General features: G+C 42.4%; 1 protein-coding gene across 1 annotated transcript in view; it reads right to left on the bottom strand.

Annotated features, from left to right (window-relative positions):
• The window catches only part of LOC144752409 (uncharacterized), a 207932-nt gene that overhangs the window by 40652 nt on the left and 141626 nt on the right, over positions 1–25654 (bottom strand). The window contains exon 3 of the mRNA XM_078640340.1: positions 13883–13980. Within this exon, the coding sequence (XP_078496466.1) occupies positions 13883–13980 (98 nt within the window). The remainder of the gene's footprint in view (positions 1–13882; positions 13981–25654) is intronic.

Genomic DNA, 25654 nt, shown 5'->3' with positions numbered 1-25654 from the left:
ACCTCACGCTCTGCATGTGGAAACTGTGGGATGGAGCATCCTTCGAACGGACGGTGTTTTGCACGAGGAAAGGCGTGCTCCAACTGTGGCAAGATGAACCATTTCGCGAAAGTATGCCGCAGCAGCCGCCGCACCGTTCCTGGTGGAAGGAGAGCAGCCCAAGGGGTACGTCAAATCTCTCTCGAGGACCCAGGGCCGTGCGGTGACACGCATCAGACAGCGTTCCGGTTAGATGAGGACGAAGATGACGGCGTTTTCTTTGTCTCCTTCGTTGGTCGGGATGGATCCAGAAAGAGGCCGCCGCCGATATGTGAAGTCGAGATGGGGTTTACCCGGTACAGGCATTGATAGACACAGGGGCGTCAGTGAATGTAATGGACAGCACGCAATACGAACAGTTACGTCCTCGCCCACCGCTCATGCCCTCAAAAGCCAGGATTTACACGTACGACAGTGATGAACCTCTGCCTCTACGTGGAGTAATTGACGTGACAGTGTCGTGCAATGATCAAAAGGTGAACACGAAATTCCACGTGACCGGTGGTAAACGTGGCACGCTGCTCAGCTGCCACACTGCAGAAGACCTCCAGCTAGTATTCTTCGCCAACCAAGTTCACGAATGACACGCGGACGCCATGTTGAGAGACTTCCCGACGCTCTTCCGGGGCCTGGGCTACCTGCGAGGGAAAGTTTTCAAGTTGCACATCGACCGCACAGTGAGGCCAACAGCACTGCGGCATCGGAGAGTGCCGTTCAACCTGCGGCTGCAGGTGGAGGAGGAGCTGAAGAAGCTCGAGAAACTGGGGGTGATTGAAAAAGTGTCCGGGCCCACCCCATGGGTGTCACCCCTCGTCGTAGCGCCCAAACCCAAACAACCAGGCGCGATAAGATTATGCATGGACATGCGCCTCCTGAACAAGGCAGTCAAAAGGGAGCACCACCTCACGCCGACTATGGACGACATAGTGGCTGATCTAAACGGGGCCAAGTGGTTCTCCAAATTGGACTTAAACGCGGGTTACCACCAGCTGGAGCTCCATCCAGACAGCCGTAATATCACAACATTTTCGACCCATGTCGGCCTCCGCAGGTTCAAGCGCCTGAGCTTCGGCGTGTCCTCGGCCGCCGAAGTATTCCAAAATGCAATCAAGGAGGCGCTGTCGGGACTGCCAGGAGTCATCAATCTGAGTGATGATATTCTAGTCTTCTCCAAGACCCTAGAGGAGCACCATGGACACCTGAGAGCCACGCTTCAGCGCCTGGCAGACCACGGACTCACGTTGCACCGGGAAAAGTGCTCGTTCTACAACAAATCAGTAGAATTCTTTGGCTACATCTTTTCTCGCAATGGGCTCAGAGTAGACCCAAAGAAAGCCGAGGCCATCCGGTCGGCGCCCAAGCCGACGTCAGCAACCGAAGTCTGCAGTTTCCTTGGGATGGCCACATATTGTGGCCGGTTCATCCCCAATCTGGGGTCCCTGTCGGAACCCCTGCGCGCACTCACCAAAGCAGGGCAGCCGTGGACATGGTCCGTGAGGGAGGATGACGCATTTCGAGCCGTGAAAGAGGCCCCGATAGATGACAAGGTCATGGCGTACTTCAGGCCGCATCGACAGACGGAGGTCGTCGTGGAAGCCAGCCCGGTAGGGCTGGGGGCGGTCCTGATGCAGAGGACGGAAGATCACGAGTGGGTGCCCACAGCATACGCCAGCCGGGCGTTGACAGCAACCGAGATGCACTAAGCGCAGATTGAAAGAGAGGCTCTCGCCATAAAGTTGGCGTGTCAACACTTTCATCTATACCTCTTCGGACACGAGTTCACGGTCGTGACAGACCACAAACCGCTGGTTCCGCTGTTCGCAGGGACGGCCAGACTTGCGCCGCCCAGGATTGAAAGGTGGGCCGTCCAGCTTCCAGACGTACAGATTCGAAGTCATCTTCCGCCCCGGAGCGGACAGCCCCGCGGATTTCCTCTCACGACATCCGGGGCACGCTTTCAACACATCAGAACACGAGGACCTGGAGGAGGTGGAAGAATTTGTCAGAGTACTGTCGCAAGATGCTTGCCCCAAGGCCCTCACACTGGAAGAGATCATAGCGGCCACAGACCAGGATGAGTGTCTCCGTAGGGTGAAACGAACTCGCAGCTGGAAGCACTTTCTGGATGGGGCCAGCGCCCTCACAACGGAGGAACAGACGTTTCGCCAATAAATGTGGCGAGCGCAAAGTGAACTCAGCACGGGGCTCCACAGAATGGTCTTGCGAGGTGCCAACATTGTCATTCCCTCGAGCCTGCATCGGGAGGTGGTACGCCTCGCCCATCAAGGACATCAAGGCGTAGCCAAGACGAAAGCTCGGCTGCGTGGAAGGGTGTGGTTCCCCGGTATTGACAGCGCGGTGGAGGAGGAGATCCGCAACTGCCACTCGTGTGTCATCACAAGTCAGGAACCTGCGCCGCACCCAGTCATCACGGAAGACTCATGTGACACTCCCTGGTCCAAAATAAGTATTGACTTTGGGTCATTCCCGGGTGGACGTCAGGCCCTGGTACTGATCGATTCATGCTCCCGGTTTCCAGTGGTGGAGGTGCTTTCAGCCATGTCAAGCCATGTCAAGCCAGCCTTGGATCGGACCTTCGCCATGCTAGGCTTCCCAGATGAGCTAAGATCAGACAATGGACCGCCGTTTCAGGGTACTGATTTCAAAGCATATCTAACCAGACGAGGCATACATCACCGAAGGATCACGCCACAATGGCCACAGGCCAATGGAGAGGTCGAAAGGTTCATGAAGACAATGAACCGGGCATTAAAGATCGGTGTGGAAAAAGGGGAAGTGCCCGAGGAATGCTTGTCGCAGTTTCTGAACGCTTACATACAGACACCACATTGTACCACCAAGTGCGCCCCGGCTCACGTCATGTTCCGGAGACCGCCACGAGATTGTGTGCCGACAATCCCAGCGTGGCAGGCCCCAGAGCTAAACCACGAAGCAACCCAGGATCGGAGACGACGCACTAATGAGAGAGCAAGCCGAACGAGAAGAGCCGGGGTCAGGCCACTGGCAGTAGGAGACTACGTGGTCCTCAAGACTCGCCACCACAACTGGAAATATCAAACAACGTTTGAACCCGAGATATGGGAGATTGTGAACATTCACGGCACCATGGTGTCAGCGTCCCATGGATCTAGGGTAGTGACACGAAACGTGTCGTGGTTTAAGCGTGTGTCTACGAACGAGGCAACACAGGAACAGATGTCGGAAGATATGGAGAGCGGCGAAGACCACCCGGCTCCTCCCGAGGCAACAGCCAGCCCACGAGACAGAGAACCATCACCGCCCAGAAGAGGCACAGAGTCAAACATCATCCAGGCAAACCCCGAGAGTGAAGAAGCCGAACCGGCGGGAGAAGAAGTGGCCGAAGGACAGCGAAGCCGAAGGTACAATCTACGACCAAACCCGACTCCCAGTCAAAGACTCCAGGACTATGCATGGAGGCTACGTGTCACCAAGAACTCTAAATAAGACTGGACTATTCATCTGTGAGTTTGGAGGGATGTACTGATGGAGCCACACAGCTCATCTCAACGTTTTTTAGAAGATTCTGGTGGCTGTCTCGAGCTATCCATTTCAGAATTACCCTTAGGTTGTGGTTTATTTAGCCTGGCTCCCAAATTATCTTGACCTATAGATGTTTAGGTTTCAGCAGTTATTTTTGGTAGTTCGCACTTCTGATCTGCAAGCGGAATCTGCGCGAGGAGTTGGTGCACTGCCAAAACTGCTACTTCCCATTTTAGTTGTGGGGAATTTGGTCTGGCTCCCAAATTACCTCGACCTATAGATGTATAGGTCCCAGCAATAATTTTTGGTAGTTCGGTCTCTTGATCCTCTAATGGAATCTGTGGGAGGCATTAGCACAGTGCCGAAGCTGCTGCTTCTCCTTTAATGTTACTTAAAATAATTGAGAGGACTATGGCATAGTTGCCAATTAGTTTCATCCCCAAATCTAGAGGAGAGGCAGCCCCGTATTCATTTTGAATCGGTTTCTGCACTTCAGGCAAAACTACTAGGGATGGTGTACCATGTGTCACATGCCTAACAATTTCCACACTTGTGGGGGCCCTTAATAGGTTTTAAGTTCCATTGTGATCATAAATCCTTTGTACTTTTGTAAGGGGCAATCTCTGCCCACACAATTTGTTGACCAATGCTGATGTTCTTCTTCATGGCAAACAGAGGAGGTTGTAATGGATATTCCAAATTCCGTATAAGATGCCAGTTTTTGAGGATCATTTGTTGGAATTTATTTGTGTGTGGATCATAAGTGGATACACACACTAGTTTGTCCATTCGTTGTTTTACTTTTGTAGTCAGAAGTCACTCTCTTGGTGTGTACCAACCAAGTGGTATCTCTGTGCAGGCAGAGATTGCCCATCTTCTCCGGGGAATTGCAGGTGGCCTATCAGGTAGTTAACCTGGCAGTTACAACATCCTATCAGGAGATAAAGAGGGCTATCTTGGAAAGGCTGGGCTGCAACGAAGAATATTACAGTGCTAAATTCTGCAAGGAGAAGGGGGTTCCAGGGGATAACCTCAGGGCTCTTTATTACAGAAACAAAGACCTGGGGAATCGGTGGCTACAACCCTCCACGTCGTCTATAGAGGAAGTCACTGAAAGAGTTGTCTTGGAACAGTATTTAGAAGCATTGCCGTATAACACTCGTTCCTGGTTAAAACAACACCCTCACCTTACTACACACTCATCTATAGAGCTGGCCTGTGCCTACCATCGTTCCCATTTATCGAAACCCCTTGTTTTCCATATTGAGCCCAGTTGTTCCGTATCCCACTGCAGGGTGGCCAGTGTTATTTTCTTTGCCCAACCCAGAATTCTATGCGCCGCGTGCCACACCTGAATCAAGTGTTTCATGGGACCTGTCAGATGCAATTTTGTGGGCTTTGAATAAAGCACACAGGTGTGATTACCCCCAGGTAAGAGCCACTTATCCATAACATATCCTGAATCATTCTGGGGTCTGTATATGCAGTGGTTGATGACAGATAGTTGTGACGCCCATTAGGATTTTTAAATATTTGGCAGCCCAATTCCCCCATCTTACCAGCCTTTTACTAGTTTTGAAAATGTTATTGGTGGTGGACCACTTCCCCAGAGCTACGTTTTTTGTGCACTTTAAACCGCCGCAAAGTAGGACACAGGATTTGAATTTGATGAATTATGGAGGAGATATAGAAAGCGAGGCAACTATGTCATCTTAAAGAGTGCCGCTCTGCCTAATAGCGATAGCGGAAGAGTCTTCCAGTGCTCCACATCATGCCTTAATCACTGTATCAGCGACAGTAAATTAGACGTATAGTACAATTTGGGATCTTTAGTGATGAACATAGATATTTGAATCCATCCGTGGCTATCGCCACTGTGTAGTCTTTGGGCAGGGCAGGCATGTTACCTTGCAATACAAATATAAGCAATTTTGACCAGTCAATGTTGGAGCCGGAGTAAGTACCATAATTAGTACCACAATTAGTAAATATATTGAGAACCCTGTGCAGAGATCTCTCTGGAGAGGCCAGGTGCAGCAAAATATCCTCTGCATAAAGTGAGATACGGTCTTCCCCACTCCTCCACCCACCATAACCCCTGCATAATAGGGTCTTTACGGATCCAGTAGGCTAGGGGGTCTAGCATTATTGCAAATAAAAGAGGGGACAAGGGGCAACCTTGTGAAGATTGAAGATGGCTGACATTTTATTGTTGACAATTACTTGTGCGAGTGAGTCAGTATATAAGAGCCTTACCCAGCTGATAAAGTTTGGAACAAACACGAGTTTTTCCAAGCCTGCAAAGAGATATGACCACTCAATGGTATCAAACGCCATGGTAGCATCCAAGGATACCACCACTGCATCTTCCCTTATGGTATTCTCACTTCCCAAGACTCCGTTAATCCACGAAGGTTCAGCAATGTATTTCTTGACGGCATGAAGCCCGATTGGTCAGCGTGGACTGATCCAGAAATGACCCGAACCAGCCAGGTGGCCAGCAATTTGGCCAATATTTCAACCTTTCCATTCAACAGTGATATAGGTCGGTAGGACGAGCATTTATTTTTGGGTTTTCCCTCTTTATGTATCACTACGAAAGGAGCTATTCTCTGGTCTTGCGGAAGGTGTCCCTCCTCAAGGCTTTCTTCATACATTTTCTTAAGGTGTGGGGCTATTCGATCAGGCATCAACCTGCAGAACTCGATCGGGAGGCCGTTTGGGCCTATTGCTTTTCCGGATTGGAGAGTTGGCATGGCCTGTGCTATTTCTTCCAGTGCGAGGTCATTATCTAGCAGAGTTCTATCTTCTTTCGATATCACCGGAAGTTTCATTTCAGACAATAATGCCTTCACTTCTCTCTCCTGCCTAGTGGTCTGGGATGTGTATATTAGCTTATAGTACTTGGCGAATTCATCAGCGATGTCCTGCGTATCCAAGAGACTGTCCCCAGAGTCTATGAGTAGCTCTGTGACTAGCCGACTCGCCAGTTCTCTCCTATCTAGCCAAGCCAGCAGTTACCCAGCTTTATCCCCTAGCCCGTATATTTTCCTAATTTGTGACTATTTCGTGTTTTCGCCATTTCTCTTGCCTCGCTCCTATACTACTCCTTCTTTAGGTTGAGAATGTGTTTCTTTTTCTGCTCTCCTGTTGTAGTGAGTTCACCCTCTAGTTTCAGTATCTCTTCTCTTGGTCGGATTAGCCCTGCATTTTTTTCCTTCCTTGCTCCAGCTATCTGGGACACCGATTGTCCCCATATTACCATTTTGAAGGCTTCCAAGAGGATCTGGGCCGAGTCCACAGATCCCTCATTCTCTCTAAAATAATGTTCTATTTCCTGAGTGATCTTCAGTTTAATCTTCGGATTTCGGAGGTATCAGGGGTTTATAGGCGCTATTCTAGCCCTGCTTCCTTTTTCAGTAATCAATTCGAGAGAGACAATTATGGGCCCCTGAGTGAAATAATGTTGTACCAATGTTGTACCAATATTTGTATAGACTGAAAGCCTGTTTCCTTTGTTTGAGCATTTCACAGTGGTAAAACTTACTTCAATTAACTAATGTATATTTCAAATGTTAAAAACAATATATGGATTCAATACTGAAGTATCTTATCAATGTATCACGCACTATGGATATACCCATGCTGTAGAAGTGATAATTAGGACATTTTTGGTGGTTTGACAAAGGACTTCTACAGAATAAATAAATATATAGGGCTTGATTCTGGTCCACTTTAGTGCAGAACAAATACATTTTCACATTTGACTGCTAAGTATCTCAAGTTATTGCATGTTTCATTGTGAAATTACTTTAAAGAATATGGTGGCTTTCACTTTAGGCAAAAATTGGTACAACATCACAGTAAATATTACATACATTGATTAATTAAAAAAAATATATCTTTACTGTCATCTGAGAATAAGAATATTACAAGAATAGGATACATCATCTTCGACATATTATGTACATCAAAGGGAGGCCAATGAATCGAAAAAAAATAAAGAAGGAAAAATAAGAAAAACAAAACGAAACTAATAGCGCACGAAATGTATACATACAGTGCCATATATCTTATAGTGGCAGCACTTAGCATTTTATTGCCTCCCTTTATCCCCTCATTCAATATAACATACTGTTTTATCTGATGTCACTTTTACAACAAAACCTTTTCTTTAAACTAAACTATCCCCCCTCCCTACCCATGCCACCCCTGTAGTGTAGTTCCTATATTCACAATAGGCTCTGCGCATTGGAATAATATATCCTATAGATGTGACGTAGGACTTAGGTCGTCTAGATCTCTATCGAATATACTAAACTTAATAGTGAGTGCCAGCTAGCTCAGAGGTCACTAGAAACTTTCTCGAATAAACAAGAAGGGATTCGTTTCTGACAACCGCATAAACATGACAACTTTGTTTCCCAAGATAAAACGTATCTTCAGAGTCGTGGAAACAATAGATAAATATTTCACTCAGTCAATCGTGCATGCTTCGTTTCACCAGAGGTGGAGAGAAATAGAGAGACGGGCGTTTTCAATAAAAGTATTTATTGAACAGTCTTCTTTCTCATGCAGAAGAAATTATCTGCTACAATCGGAATACTGGCTGTAAAGTATAATGCGTACAGCAAGAAGAGTATTATAAAATAATACTGTAAAAGCATGGTATGGTTTGTAAGCCATAAAATACATACATAAATAAATAAAGACTAAAAGTACTCAACTGGTGCTTCTAAAATACACCTACCCCGATGTACCTAACCTGTCTAGTATGAGGGAAGAAGTAAGTATGGTGTAGCATAGGTTTAGTATTCTTTGCCAAGAATCTATCCAAGATTTCTCTTAGGGTCTAATCAGCTCCGTACCTTGGTTTAGAATGAAGGAGGTTTGGTATCTCTCTTTCTCAGGACTCGATTTCCCAACACCCCCAAGGGGAGCTTGGAAACACTGGAGCTGGATTTCTCTGCAAGAGAGCGTCTCTCTTGGTGCTTCTGTTGGAGGGTCGCTTCCTTCGGCACTTGCTGCAGGGAGCTGTGTCGGGCAAGTAGATAGTTGAACTGCTCCAAACCACCGTGTGTTTGCTAGGGCAAGTGTGGGCATATTTATACCTTGAAGGTGCCAAGTTGGACGTAAGGTTGGACATAATAACGTCATCAAAGACTCGCAGTTCTTTGAAAACTGCATGAGTTCTCGGACAAATCAATATTCAAGCAAGGGAAGTCCCTGACTGCTGAAGGCGAGTTTTCCAAGAAATCGTTGTGGATTTTCAGAACTAGTGGAAGTATCCATGCCATATTTGGACTGCATGGGTTATGTCTAAATATGGTAATGATTTCTATGCCTATATAAGGATACGGTTATTTATACCTATATAAGGGCATGAATCTGGAAAATTACACTAGGGTCCTAAAATGCTATACAACACTCCCATCCATGTCTGTCTGTTTAACTTTCTTCTTTCTATCTCTCTCTGTATGCCATTTCACATGTCAAAATCATGTATCATCCTCCCTTATGTAGGGGTCACTCTATTATCTTGCGGTCTCTCAGTCTGAGTTGTTGGACTAGGAACCAGCAGGTGTCTGATCCATCTACATAACCCTCAGCATTGTCCTCCAGGCTTGTAAGTCATCTGCCACTTTTTCATCAAGTCTGATCTGCTGCATTCAGACCATCTCTGCCGTGGCCATTCATTTACATCCCGCACCCACCCCATCATCCTTGGTGGGTCATGGCTTAGCCACGAGACGGCTACACGTTGCTTTGCCAGCACCAGTCCTTAGAGCACAAATTTCATACTGAGGTTCTTATTTTTAAGCCGGGGCAGTAAACCCAACAGGACCGTACGTATCACCCAAGGTATCACCCACCCTGTCGCCTTCTGTAGCGTACCCAAAACCTCAGTCCAATAAGGACCCATGATCGGACAAAGTCCATGTCATGTGTATGAAATCCGCTTCTGCTGCCCTACATCTGGGACACCGCCCGAGTGGTCTGGATATATCCTGTTTAATCTTTTGGGTGTAAGATATATATTTGCTGAACAAAATTATGTTGTATCAATTCAAACGAGTGTTTGAGCTCACCTGCTTGACCCCCTCATGGATTTTGATCCAATCCTTAGTTGCTATGGGGTCTTCCACTATTGCGTCCCACCTTTCCTGTACAGGGAGCATCAGAACCATTTTGTCCTCCTGGATTGCCTGATATAAATGCGATACAAATCTCCGACCTTGGGTCATATATAACAAGACCTGTAACACATTAGCAGTGGGAGGTTCCTCTGGAAATGAGGGCCATAACTCCCTAGTCACCTGAGCTATTTTCTCATATTTCAGAAACTGCCTGTTAGCCAGACCAAAGGTGTCTACCATCTGCTCTTGTGTAATATATTGTTTATTGTCATACAGTTCACCCATCGTTAGGCATCCCCCCTCCTGCCATCTACATACTGACATAGATGTAGACATTTTTGCGAATGGTTGTACTACCCATAGGGGCATTTCTCTGGCATACGGCGCTCATCACAGCACCTTCCTAACCGTGAGTTCCCATATTTCTGCCAAGTGTCGTATTATGTAGGGGCATGTCTGGGGTACATTCCTCCCCATCATCAATAATTCAGGCAGCGACTGGTAACCAAATGTTCCAGCCAGCAGACTCTTCTCCCAATTTTCGGCTTCGTCTAGCAAGTGCACAGCGTGTTGCAGCCGAGACGCCAAATAATAGACCTCCAGGCAGGGAAACTCCAGCCCCCCGGCCTGCCACGTTCTCTGCAGTTTGGCCAGACTGACCCTTTTACATTTACCTCCCCATAATAGCTCTACCAATGAGCTGTCTAGTGTTGATGATAGACGGAGTGCTGATACTTTTTAGACACTCACCCCCAGTCACAGATCTGGGTTGAATCCATCATCATTCTTTAGCTCACTTCACCACCTCAGTTCAGACCCAGCTATATGCAAATCAGTCTTGACCCTGTGCCTCAAGTGAACAGTCCAACCCGAAATGCCAAGCCTGGTCTTCCCTGAACCGGAAACAAGCATCCTGGGACCGGTTTTGGGGTAACACCCCTCATCAGCCAGGCTAGCTTGAATCCAGTGGCAAAGTGAGCAAGGGACCCATGTCTGGGCATACCCTGCCAACTTAGGGCGAACAAAGCAAATACAAGGAGATGATAGACATAGCGCTGAAACTTTTCAGACACTGAGCCCCAGTCACAGATCTGGGATTAATCCATCATCGTTCTTTAGCTCACTTCGCCACCCTAGTTCAGACACCGCTATATGCAAATCAGTTGCTATCAGCAATGACCATCTAATAGCAGGTAAATACACTCTAGCCAAAGCGGGGACACTACAGTTGACTTTTATGGACATCTCGTCGGCTTTCAACCTGGTAAATAGATCTAAGCTTTGGCTCATCCTGCTAGACATGGGCATAGATCCATGTCTAGTTCACTTCTTGGTAGACATACATAGGGATCTCTTTGCAAGGGTGAGGGTCAACCAAGAAGGAAAATGCACAAGGCACTTTTTATCTGGTAGAGGTGTTCGCCAGGGATGTATTTTAGCCCAATTGCTTTTTACCCTATATATAAACAATTTAGGAAAGTTCTAAGATTCAGCTAGTTTAGACATACCGTGAGTAGGGGACAGGGCTATCTCTGTGCTCCTATACATGGATGATGCCGTTTTATTAGCCCGCACAGCTTCAGGGCTCCAGAGGCTTTTGGATTCCTTTGGGGCTTATATGAAATCATTGGACCTAGTAGTCAACATAACCAAATCACATAAAATGACTATGGGTCAGAAACATAAAAAAAAAAAAATCACAGTGAAGGCGCAGAGCTGTCCAGGGTGACCTCTTTTAACTATCTGGAGGTATTTTTGATGAGATGGGTTCCTGGGTACCCCAACAGAAAATAATAATAAATGAGAAGACAAGGTCAACGGCTGCTGTTACTGGCTTTCCCCAGCGACTGGGGGCCAAGCCAATCAAAGCCATGCTTAACATCTACATGTCTAAATGCATAGCCATTGCACTGTATGGATCGGCCATCTGGGGTTATAAGCCAATGGAGGGTGTTCAGATAGTTGAAAACTAGTTTTTACGCACCCTCTTGTCGGTTCCCCAATCTACTCCATCTTTTGTAATACACCAAAAGCTAGGTGTTAGTTATGTGTTAGATTTGTTGAGGCTGGCCCCTGTGGTCTGCTGGCTTAAGACCTGGCTTCACCCAAAATTAACCCTGAATCACAAGATTATTAGGAAGTGTGTCTTCCTGCAGCGAGTTAACTGTATTCTATGGCTATATTATGTCAAGGACACCTTAAAAACACTAGGGCGTCCAGCTTCATTAGATTTCCCGGATAAAATAAAAAAAGAGGACTTGGCATGGGTAAAACCACATTTTTTTTATCTAATGTTGGCTGAGCGGGAGTAGACTGAGTTAATGAAACCTTCAGTAAAAGCTTTTTTTTTGTTAAAAATACCCCCCCCCCCCCTAGATTGAACGCTATCTAAGAATTGTCACAAAGCCTTTCCATTGACTGCTTTTAACAAGGTTTTGCTTTAATTTAATTCATTTTTTCCTGGGTAATTTGCAAGGCTGGAGTAGGGTGTGTGATTCAGGTCCTTGCACTTGTGACAATTTTTTAACTCAGCATACTATGCACTTTATAATGTTTTGTGATTATTATAGTGTTATTGGCAGGAGGTTTTTATTTCCAATTTGAAGGGGAAAAGGTTTTATACAGGTCAAACCCACTTTACTCTATCTTCAGCTGCAGAATGACCCATGGGAAATATTTATTATTGCAGGTTTTTTAGTTGCAGCTGTTTGGCTTAGGAAAAAACAGTACCCAATGACATTTTAAGAGTACCCATCAAGTTTGTGATTATTTTCTTTATGCTGCTAATTTTAATTCTGAACTATTTTTATTGAAGTGATTCATTGCTATACATGCAATAATGGCGGCCTGGGTTTCTTTGCGATTTAATGAAATCTGGTTTTGTAACATCCTTTCATTTTTTTAGGTCGCCCATATTTATTGATGACGCGGGTTTTAGATGTTTCACTGTATAGTGCATTGTGATATATGTTTTGTATTTTTATGGTTTTTGTTAACCGAATAAAGTGGTTTTGATTGATTGATTGGGTCAGATTTTGAGTTTTCCAGGTGGGATACTCAAATATATATGTGATGGAACATTCCAGCTGCAAAAGTCCCTTTAAGTGTCCCATTTTTCTCCATCATTTATCTATCATCTGTACACAACCCAGTCTGTGTTTTTCACAATTATTTACCAAAAAACTGACTGGCTTCCATGCACATTTGTGAAAGAGTAGAACATCATGCAAGTCAGTCACTTTGAACATGAATGAAATAGTATTTTTGAATCAAAACACATTTGGGATACGTTTTGAATAAAAAGTGTAGCCATTTAATCTGAGGTGCTAGCCGTTTTGGCTTGCATGCTCACTCTTGTTTTTGTATAAAGCCAACTTGCCAATGTGAAGTTTCGAACAATCCACTGTATTATAAGTGCATTTTATGCTATATCACCTGTAAAAGGACTAACATTATATAATTTTTGATAAGGGAGGAGCATCACCCATGACACAGTAAAGACTTGTGGACTGTTTGGTACTACTATCGCTTATAACATCAAACAGCTTGATGTATATTTGTTGTTTATGTAGGCAAGTGTCTGCTCAAACCAATCCTTTGGTAGTGAATAGAAATCAGGTGGTATCCTTTTGAACAATTGTATATGCAATAATAATAATCCACATTTGTAATGCGGGAACAATCACCCGTAAGGGTTTCCAGGCACGGGGGCTGTCGGGAAGATTAAGCAAGCTATTGCCCAGAGTCACATGATGCTGGGCTAATCTGCCACTGGCGCCGGGGATCGAACCGTGATCCCCAGATTCCAGCATCAGTCACACTGACCGCGACGCCACACCTCTCCCCTTCACAATACACATCATCAGACACAATTTGTGCAAAACTTACACCTTCAAGAACTCTTCTTGTGCATTAGACATATGTCAACCTTATTGTTGAAGGCAAAATGTGTTGCTGTCACAATAAATAGTTACTTAACATAGTTATTTAACATGTTAAAACTAGAACTACCCCCTTGATGTTGCTTTTGGACTCCTAACTGCCCCATCAAGCTCCGGATAGGCCACTGCAAGTATGCAGGCTATTAGGCCGGTCAAGATGCGGCACACATCCTTTCCACATTGCGAGGACTGGCCAAGCCTGAATTTTGATGACTTTTGGTCCAGTATCATAGGTCCTCCCACCTCTTTCAACAATGAATGCTGCGGCACTTGTAGACCCCCATGGTCCGCACCTTCTTGGTGATGGCCGTCCAAAAGGTATTTTTCTGATGGGCGTTGAACTGTATGGATACAAGAAATAAAAGAAAAAAATTGTTGTGTGACTTTTTGTTTGTCTGTATTGATGTAGCACAATTTTACTACATCAATCACAAGCAGTAGTCAAAAGTTAGTCCACAATATATTTGTATTTTCATTCTGCCAAAATAAAACAATACGTGCAGCACAGGACATACCTTTCGGCATATGTGGCACAATTACATAAATTACACAAACATACAAATTAAAAGTGAAGATAAATATTCTACCTAACACGTCATATCATGGAACATTTTTCTGCACTTTGGATTTACATTATGTTAAAAAAGGGCTGTAATTTTCCAATACCCTTATGGAACAATGTATACTGCCCACTGGGAGTAAGGGGCCTGCTGTTTGTAAATGCAATACTTTGAAATAAGAGACCATTTAAATGATGTGTTAATTCAATGATTAAGATAACCCTACATTTTATTTTTCATCCATTTAAAAGCTTTCTGAAGCATCATTTTGTTCACAACTCCAATTTTGAGCTGATAAGGAATTATTGTTAAGAGTCACATAACTCAGTGCTTTAGTTGTTCTCCTCTGAGTCTCAGTCCCAGGCTGGCCCATAAATTATAACCGAGCACTGCTCTTTGTCGGGCCCTGCTATATGCAGCCTGATGAGCATGATGTCAACTGAACACAGCCTTCCCTTAACTTTGAAATGAAAATATAACCTTGTGCTCATTTAAAAATGAACTCAAGGCTGTTAACTACTCTGTAGGTGTCTGGGAGCTACTGGTAGTTCCCAGGTGATTTGTGAGACAATACACATAGAAAACATAATTTTTATTTGGTATATAAAAACCAATATTCAAGTACAGTTAATAGAAAATATTATGTGTTTTCTAATTTTACATGATAAATTTCATACAAATACATAAATATATCTAAATACACACCAAATAAAATATAGGACTTAAAACACACAACACATACGAATGTTATTGTTTTCTCTAATCTTAAAGTGCTTAAACATTTACACCCTCATTGTTCTATGTAATGTTAAAAATAAATGACATCACTTCAATAACTACACTTCAATCAGGAACTCAAAGGGACATTCCAGCCGGTGTTTTAAAAAATAAAAACCAGAAAGATTTATAAGTACATTTTAAACATGTACCTGTTCCTCTGGTGAGCCATAGAGCTGGCTGTACAAGGACATAACGTACATTGCCAGTTACTCCATTTCCTCTGGCAAAAAGGCTGGGGCCCTTTCACCAGCTCCTCCTGGCATTGTGGCTCCCAGAGGTTGAAAACAGCAGCAACATTTGAGGAGGTCTTTTTGACTGCAACGTCAGGAGGCAAGTGAGCGTTTTCCGAAATGCTACATACATGTACACAACGTATGCAATCGTCAACAGCGATGAACACAGTCATTGGATTGCTACGTTGATTTCACACATGTTAGCTTATGGCTGTGTCCGTTGGAGAGTTTCCCATTCACTGCCCAGTAAACGTTTGCAGCGGCCATCTAATTCCAAATGTCCTGACAGCAAGGTCAGGCACCCATTTAGATGGTCAAATAGCGTTTGTGAATCTTTAGTGCATCACCACCACTCAAAATGGTGGCTAGTTTGTTTACACATAATAAATGCTAATGTCACTCATTAATTTAAAAATAAACATTTATATGTAGAGTGTTACTGTGGTTAAAGGCAATAGTTGTGCTGTGTTGTCTACACTTAAATAGACAATATTTTCAAATTTATTATTTACACAATCTTTTTTTTAAACAGGTAAAAACATATATTTGTTCAGAAAAAAATGTCAATAGTACATGTGTTAAAATATGTTAAGAAACCATAATTGTTTTTAGTAAAACATGACATTTGCAGTATTTATCCCAAACTATTTTCCAATGTTGACAATTTTTCAAGTGCTGACATATGAACTCAGGGATAGTGAGGAAATGGCAGCCTCAAGTGTTCTGACCATTTCCAGACCTTGCCACCATGGAACAACGGAATATTATCAAATAATTCAGATTGAATAGGCAAGCTATACTTGATGGTATGCAACGTTTACAACGAAATTTTTACAATGCACTACCATTACAACGCAGGTATTACCACGCATACCATTACAACGCATTGCGCTGGGGGCGCTCTAGGGTAAGTAATAAGTTTAATTTTCTATCCAACACCTTCCCTAGTGTCCACGGGGACTGGAGTTGGAATAGAAAATTATACTTACCACTATCCAGCACCTCTAAGCGCTATGCGTTGTAACGGTATTCGTTGTAAATACCGCGTTGTAAAGGTATGCGTGGTAAAAGTATGCGTTGTAACGTCATACATCCATACTTGATCTTCTGTCTCACATAGAAATCTCACATCTATCACACCAATTGTCAAACTCATGGCAGTACTTCATTTTGTTGCCACAGGATCATTCCAAAACATTGTGGCAGTAACTACTGGAATTTTACAACAAACAGTGGTGATCTACAAGAAGTTCTTTCTTTTGAACATTTCAGCTCTATAACATGTGCCGTTATATGCTGCTGTTGCGAAGTACAAAGGGAACATGAGTTGATCCTGTGAAAGACACACACAGACTTTGGGTGTACATATCTTGGACAAAGACAACTTGCACAGTGAGGGAATGGAGGTTTTCATGATTTTGTTAGACTTTTTTTCTGTGGAATGTTGTCACTAAGCCAATATGTCCTGCTTAAATTGCTCTAAACACATGTGGTAGGCAACACAAAGCATACTCCTCTCCCTTCACATTTGTTAAATCCTCATTTCGTGTTAAGTGTATGAGGTTGTTGATGTATGTTATCATTGTAGAAATAACTTCTTGTAGCACTACACTTAAAGTTGTTTGTGACATTGCACCAGACACTAAATGAAGTCCTTAAGGGAGACCTTACTGCACATAAACAATCATCCCCTCAAAGCAGACATGCTTGCACTATGGTGCAAGTGTGCCCGCATTGGCGCTAGGCTGCTAAGTTTAGCGCCAGCGCAGGGAGAAACGCAGGGCTGCACCATATTGTTATAAATATGGTGGAGCCCTGCGTTTCTGAAGTGGCGGAGGGCTGCGTTAAGCCAAGGAGGCTAATGCAGTGCTTCACCACTTAATTGTAAATATGCCACAAAGTTGTTTAATAAGTTCCACCTTTGGAGGTGTCTACCAGTTCTACATTACCCTGTGAGGTCACTTGTTTTTGCACATACTGTCTGTGGCTATTGTGATGAAGTTGATGAGTTTTCCTCTGATTTGTCAAAAACAGACTTACCTGATTCCACCCCGGGTATATATATTTGGATTGCCAGTTCCCTGCTTATCCTTTCTTTTGGAATTAATTTGTGACAGTTTTCAGTTTCCTCCTAAATGAATCTCATCTCCCAGAATGGTCTGCTGTCGAACTGGTAACTGAGGTTTTGAAGCCTCATTCTTCATCACATAAAGTGTGAAAAGACCTGTCCCTTGTGAACATTTCTGCATTTCCAGTCACGGATGGCATTGTTTTGGATAAGGTCACGGATGGCATTGTTTCGGATACGGTCCCATTTGATATTTCTGGTCCAATTGAAACTTTACAGATCCCTTATGTATTTAAAGTTCCAATGGATGATGTTATTACTCCTATTAGTTCGTCTGATGATTGTGTTGTCAATACTGTAAACTCTATGCTTTCAAAGCTAGAATATTACATATTTTTAACTGAAGATATGTACAAATTATGGTGAAATGTTCTTTTATCATCATTATGCACATCATTATTTACACAGAGCTAATACTCTGAGTGCAGTTTTTATTTACACACAATAGGAACAGTGCCCGACATCACCAGTGGGTAGCTCAAAACCAGACCTGCAGAAGTTTGACATTGTTTTGGTAACAACCCTGTAGGCCCAGTGTTTTATTATTTAAAAATATCCCCTTCCCCAGAAAAGAAAAATATGGGACCAAAACAATTTTTTTTATTTAGTTTTCTTTATTTCCCCAAATGTCCGTTCAAGATTATGAATTTTGGAAAGACAGCAAATCTATTTGGGAAGCAGGAATTTGGCCAGTCCAGGGCAAAGAGGCTTTGTTTAGGGCTTGCCTTTTACCAAAGCGGGGTTCACAGACAGAATATCGAGGTCATTAACATCGACCTATAAAATTATCAACACAAAAATATCGAAATGTTATACTTGTAACGTAAATGAAAAAAAATATCAAAACAAAAATATCAATGCCATCAATGCAGTTGTCAAAAAGATTGCTTTTATATATATATAAACATAAATATTAAACATTAAACATATTTAAAAGTAACGGTAATATTATAAAAATGACATGCACTAATATTTACATTTAATTATATATATTTAAATCTAAAATATAATTAAACTAATAATTGTAATTTATATAATAGTTTAATGTTTTTTAGTATAATAATATAACAAAAAAAGGTTGATGTGTATATATATATATATATATATATATATATATATATATATATATATATATATATATATATATATATATATGTATTGGTAACACACACTCGTTTCTTCAACCGAAAGTAGACGGCACTCTGAGCTGGATTGAAAAGATGATTTATTGGCAGACCCCCTGCCCCCTTGACATACGCGTTTCACCGTTAAGGCTTCCTCAGTGTCAACCTGTGTGTCGTAATGGACACCATTTTATCGCCAACCCTCCCTAATCATAGAAAGTGGACTAATACCCCAGATTCTTTTCGGCGGCCATCTTACAGTGTACTTTGTTGTTTTGAGCAATACAAAGAACATTAAGAGATGTATGTACACGGAGATTGGTGTTGGTAAAGTGCTCGTGCTATTAAAAACAATATGGTACCAACCATAATAGATCCCGTTCACATTTCATTGTGTTGCATATCATATACAGTTCATTTTCGGGAAATGAATTATCAATTTCTTTTGACTTTGAAAAAGCACCCCATATACATTCCTTAACATCCAAATCATGCATATATTGCATTTCAAGGATGAAATGATTACCTTTTATATCGGGGTACATAGTGTTATTTCATTAATAATCACATTCAAGGTTGAATGTTTTTCCAATCAACATCATATCGATACATTTCCCCATCTTCTATTTTCCATGTGTATTTGTTTGCATATTTCATCCCGCCCTGAATGGGCATTTCACAGTTAGAACACATTTCCTCCTCCTTTTGTCTCGCCCTGAATGGGCCTATGTGTCAGTGTAGCTGATATATTTAATTCCAATGTAATTTGGAGAGTGAGATGTATTGGTGTGATGTTTTATTTTCTGCCTTTCTGTATTCTGTTTAGGTGTTATCAAACAAATCCCATTTGTGTTGGACATTTTTCGTTTCAGTGTCATTCAAAATGTCCAATCAAATGATCTACTCCAAGTGTACCCAAAGTTCCTCATCGTTGTTTAACCCCCTTGGTTGCATGCTCTGGAGATCAATGATATATTTTGATTCTAATGCCCTCAATGATTTTATCTTGTCTCCACCTCGTTCTTTCTTCTCTAGCTGATCTATGAGAAAGAAAGTCAATAGATCCCTATTGCTATTGTGGTGGGTCTCAAAGTGGCGTGTGGGTCTCTGTTAGTTATGGCACGCATGTGCTCTAAGATACGTTTCTTTGCCGGGTTGATCGTACTCCCGATGTATCTCTTAGAGCACGGGCAAACCAGGCAGTAAATCACAAATTCCGAATTACAGTTCAGAAATTTTGTGATTACTCTAGTGGGTCGTGAGTCATTGTGTCTCCCCTCTTACTTTGTCCGCTTTTTACTATACTTGCATGCCTTGCAGTGCATACAAGGAAAACAACCTTGAATAGATTTAATTTTTGATGGTTTTGGGGGGTCCTCGAAATGGCTCCTAGTCAGATGGTCATTGAGGGGCTGGCACCGCCTATAGGTCACAGATGGTTTAGGGGGTAAGTTGTTTTTCAGAACTATATCCGTTTTTAGGATATGCCAGTTTTTGTTAAATATTTGGACCAACTCACTGGATCTCATACTGTAGGTGGTAATCATCCTCGTCACTGTTTCAGATTCAGTGATTTTACTTTTGTTCTTCAGGAGGTCTTTTATATCTGTGAGCTCTACTCTACTTGAGGCATCTGTTAGTAATGCACTCGAGTAGCCTCTCTCTTGGAATCTTGTTACGGCTGCATCTCGGGCCTGTGAGAAATCTCTTAGATCTGAACAGTTCCTCTTCAAGCGGAGCAATTCACCAAGAGGGAGGTTTCTTATCATACATTTGGGATGATGGCTTGCCACATGTAATAAGGTATTGCCCGCTGTAGGCTGTCGATAAAGTTTAGTTTGTAGAGAGCTCCCTGCTATAAAGACCTCTAAGTCGAGGTAGTGTACGGATGTATCACTGATGGTACTCGTAAATCTCAAATTGAGATCGTTGTCATTCAGCATCGCAACATTTTCCTCAGCCGAGGACCTGTCGCCCCGCCAGATGACAAACAAGTCATCAATATATCTTGTCCAGATCATTATATGGTGTAGCCATTTTTCGTTGCCCCCCCCAGGCCACGTGCTTCTCCCACCAGCCCACGAACAAGTTCGCGTAGCTGCGGGCGAAGCACGTGCCCATGGCGGTCCCTCTGGTCTGGCGGTACATAACACCTGCAAACAGGAAAATATTGTTATAGAGGCAGAACTCCGTCATTTTGAGAAGCATACGATTGTGCTGATGGTATTGTATGTTCTTCTTGCCAAGAAACCATTTTACTGCTGAGATCCCTTCTTGGTGTCCAATACAAGTGTATAAATTGGCGACATCTAGGGTAATCAGAAGCATATCTGCCTCCCACTTGATGCCGTCAATTAAAAAAAAAAAAAAAAAATATATATATATATATATATATATATATATATATATATACATACACACTTCACCCTCAGGCAAAGATGCACTCATCAGCAGGTTTGTATTCATTTGTTTCTGCAGCAAACATGGAGGAATTGCACCAAAAAAACATAGTTCTGCAACAAATATACACCCCAGTGGGTTTGCTGGGCCCAACTTTATTATTTCTTAATTTCAACGCGCCCCCAGTGGGCTTTCTGTTGCAAATATGCCAGTTCACAGCAGAAGATTTCATGGCCTGTCGTTCCATATGTGACTCCAATTCCTTGTCACAACAGACCTGCTTCCTGCTGCAGCGCAGTGGTCCAGTCTTCACGACCAGATCACCCTCAAGCGAAGACGCACTCATCAGCAGGTTTGTACTAATTTATTGCTGCAGCAAACACGGGTAAATAAATGGCACCAGAAAAATCAGGCCAAATGTGTTTTCGGCTTCGTAAAAAACAAAAGAGACAAAACGAGCCTCTCTTCTTTTTTAGTGTCAGAGTTTTGTGTTTTACAGGTTTAATTATTCAGACTTCGAGTGCCGGTTCCCTTTTCTTAATAGGGTTTGGGAAAATATTTTGAATATATATATATATATATATATATATTACCTACTGGCAGTCGCCAGTAGGTATATATAGTTAGGATTTTTTTGAATAGGGATCTCTGAAAATTCTATGTTGAATAACTTTGGCGTTGATGGACGGAATTGGCTGAAATTTTCAGGAAAATGGCACATTTTGTTTCTGAGCGTCCCCTGAAAGTTTGGGGGGGTTTCGTCAAGCAGGGGCCGAGAAAAAAGGGGGGGTTTTAACATTGAGTTTTCCATAGGGCGGTTGGACTCACTTTTAGCTCGAACGGCTGAATGGATTTCCACAAAACTTGGCAAAATTGTAGGGACTGGTAGCCCGATGTGCCTTTGCTATGTCTCAAGATATATGCTCCAGTGGTTTTTACCAAAATTAACTTTGAAAAATATATATTGGGCTACATTGGGCTATATATATGTTAGAGCCCAAATGTTGCCCAATGTAGCCCAATGTAGCCCAAAGATGGCCACCAGAGACAAAAAAAAACAAATGTAGCCCAAATATCAGCCAGATGTAGCCCAACTATAGCCCAGTGACAGAATGTCCCAGAGTGTTCTAAAGAACAACTAGAGCGCTAACAGTCTTACTTATGACAAAAGTATGGCACACCTGAAGTCATCTTGATTGGAATAAAGTGTTAACACTTAAAACATTTAATTTGCAAAGGAACAAAATGAGGGGGGGCATTTTGCTATAGAAATGTTATATATATATATATATATATTACCTACTGGCAGTCGCCAGTAGGTATATATAGTTAGGATTTTTTTGAATAGGGATTTCTGAAAATTATATGTTGAATAACTTTGCCGTTGATGGACGGAATTGGCTGGAATTTTCAGGAAAATGGCACATTTTGTTTCTGAGCGTCCCCTTAGAGTTTGGGGGGGTTCCGTCAAGCGGGGGCCGAGAAAAAAGGGGGGTCCCAAAACGTGTTTTTAACATTGAGTTTTCCATAGGGCGGTTGGACTCACTTTTAGCTCGAACGGCTGAATGGATTTCTATGAAACTTGGCAAAATTGTAGAGACTGTTTGCCCGATGTGCCTTTGCTAGGTCTCAAGATATGTGCTCCCGTGGATTTTGAGAAATTAACGTTCCAAAAAATATATATATCTGTGACAGAGTCCCGGTTAGCGCCCCGGTTCGCGTACCAGACGCGTAACGGAACTTCGCGAGGAGAAGCGGATTGGCTCTCCGGTGACTGTCAACATTCTAAACAGTCCGGAGCGGCCGCCATCTTGTCTCTCGGTAGGATCGAGAGACAAGAGGTGGAAATAAACGAAGGGGGAAATGAATGAAAGGGGGCAAGGTAGACCCCTCCTGACCCCCTAGGATTGATGTGGGGGCTATTAAAGGGCCCCGCGGGCCAAAAAAATAAAATTAATTTTTTTTCGATTTTTCGCGGTGGAAGCGCTACCCGGTACGCGAACCGGGTAGCTCACCGGTAGCGTAACGGGAGTCCGCCATCTTGTGTTTCGGACGAATTTAGTCACAAGATGGAGGATAAACAATGTTGGGAATGGGTATAAGGGGGCACGGGAGACATATCCTGACCCCCTAGGTTTTGTGAGGGTGGCTGAGGAGGCCCATATATGTAAAAAAACAACCCTTTTTTTTTCAAATTTTCGCACGGTTAGCGCCCGGTCCGCGCACCGGGTAGCGTTCCGGAAAGCGTAACAAGGGGAAAACCAAGGGAAATATTAAAATAATATTTTAGAGTGCTTTGAGGTAGGGAAGCTCTGAATAGAGCTGTTGTGTTGTGTGGGTGATGTAAGTACCAACATGTAGGTACCAATGAAGAGTCTAAAATTCAATGTACACCGTCTCCTCTGTAGATATTTTGTATGTTCTAATATGGGTTATTTAAATGTAAATGTGTGGAAAAGCACTTCATGCTTTAAAGCAATTGTATTTTTGAACTGATTGTTCTTTCCTCTTAGTCCTCCTCTTTGGTTTTTTTCCCCACACTCTTCTTCAGCATGATAGTTGATAAATTCGTTCCCTCAAAAAATGTATATACATAAAAAAATTATATTAAATACATATAAAATATATTTTTCCTTTAAAAGAAGAATAAATTTTACAGCTTTTGATATTTGCTATTAAAAAACCATTGAAATTCACTGAAAAAACCATAGGTTATAGACCATATATAGTTAGGAATTAGCATTTACCAAACCTTGAAAATTCACTGAAAAAACCATAGGTTATAGACAATATATATTTAGGAATTAGCATTTACAAAACCTTATTTTACTCACACAAAACCATTGAAATTCGCATATATAGTTAGTTGCACTAACTATATATCGCGCACCCGCAATCCACTGCTGATCATGTCACATATTACATCATTCATGACATGGTCAGTGACATCACTGATGACATCACTGATGACATCTCAAATGACATCACTGATGACATCACTGATGACAACATCCAGTGACTGTATGTTTCTGTAAAGGTAAAATATGTCTTACATATTGAAGAATGAGTGGATGTATAAGTGTCTGGATGAAGGATTTAGTAGGTGCATGACTGACTGTATGAGTGAGTGATTAAATGTGTCTCACTGAGTGCATGGGTTAGTGACTAAACTGTCTTAATTTGTGCATCATTATGTCTGTTGTTCTGTAAACTGCTGCATGTTTTGATCAGTAGCTATATGAGTAAATATATGGGTTATTGATTGGTTGCCCAAGTATTTGTATGGGAGACTGAGTGTGTGTGTGGGTGGCAGGGAGGTGTATGACTCTGTGCATAGATGTGTGAGCAGTTGATTCACTAGATGTATGGGTTCAAAAGTGCATGTGGAAACAGCTGTATGGGCGGTTGACTGTGTGCATGAGTGTATTGGTGAGTGAATGGATATCTCAGTGCTATATGTCAAAGTAAGTACAAATGTAAAACACAGTACATGTGAGAGTTGACATATGTAAATAACTGCATAAGAGCCAGTGAATGTGTGAGTGGCTGTATGGATCATTGTGAACTTGTATCAGGGATTGTATAAGAGAGTAAATATGTGTTAGTATATGTTTGAATAAGTAAGGTGTGTATAACTGTATAGTTGAGGAAATGGAGGTGTGATTGATTCTTTGCATGACTGACTAGGTGTGTGAGTAACTCCATGGATGAGTGACAGTCTGTGAGTGTCTGTTTACACTGAGTGTATCTAAGGTTATATTAGAGTCTGAAGAGGTTCATCGTATTATCACATGAATGATGTCATCAGTGATGTGATCAGTAATGTCAAATGAGATGTCATCAGTGATGTCATCAGTGATGTCATTTGAGATGTCATCAGTGATGTCATCAGTGATGTCATCAGTGATGTCATTTGAGATGTCATCAGTGATGTCATCAGTGATGTCATTTGAGATGTCATCAGTGATGTCATCAGTGATGTCACTGACCATGTCATGAATGATGTAATATGTGACATGATCAGCAGTGGATTGCGTGTGCGCCATATATAGTTAGTGCAACTAACTATATATGCGAATTTCAATGGTTTTGTGTGAGTAAAATAAGGTTTTGTAAATGCTAATTCCTAACTATATATGGTCTATAACCTATGGTTTTTTCAGTGAATATATATATATATATATATACAAAAAAGAAGAAGAGAACTCTGGGTAGTTCTCAGTTTAGGTGGAAAGCAGCTCCTGTTAGAGCACTCAACACCAGCGACGCTCTAGAACTGCTCACCTCAAATGTCTGTTTTTCTATCAAAGTATTTAAGCATAGAATTAGCACAGTACCATCCACGCCGAGATAGAAAAGGACAACTTTTTTTGCCATTTCTACAGCAAAGTCTTTAAGCATAGAACTAACACAGTGCTGTCCTTGCCGAGCTGTAAAATGACAAAAGCCATTTATCACTCCAGGCACAGTATTACAGCTTTGAAATGGTAAAATACCAACTCAAGCCAACCTGAAATGAGTAAAAGCAACCCCTGACACAGTGTTTCACTCTAATTAGAGCTCTTCAGAGAGGTATGGCTTTGTCCAGCCATTCGGGAGCACCCAGTACATGTCAAAACAAAACCCTTTCAGGCATGGAGTGATGCATAAATTATGCAAAAAAGGAAGAGAACTCTGGGTAGTTCTCAGTTTAGGTGGAAAGCAGCTCCTGTTAGAGCACTCTCAACACCAGCGACACTATATATATATATATATATATATATATATATATATATATATATATATAAATA

This window comes from Lissotriton helveticus, chromosome 5_1 (genome assembly GCF_964261635.1).
Source record: "Lissotriton helveticus chromosome 5_1, aLisHel1.1, whole genome shotgun sequence".
NCBI classification, from domain to species: Eukaryota; Metazoa; Chordata; class Amphibia; order Caudata; family Salamandridae; genus Lissotriton; species Lissotriton helveticus.
The sequence above is the reverse complement of the archived record's forward strand: the minus strand, read 5'-3'. Positions and strand labels throughout refer to the sequence as shown.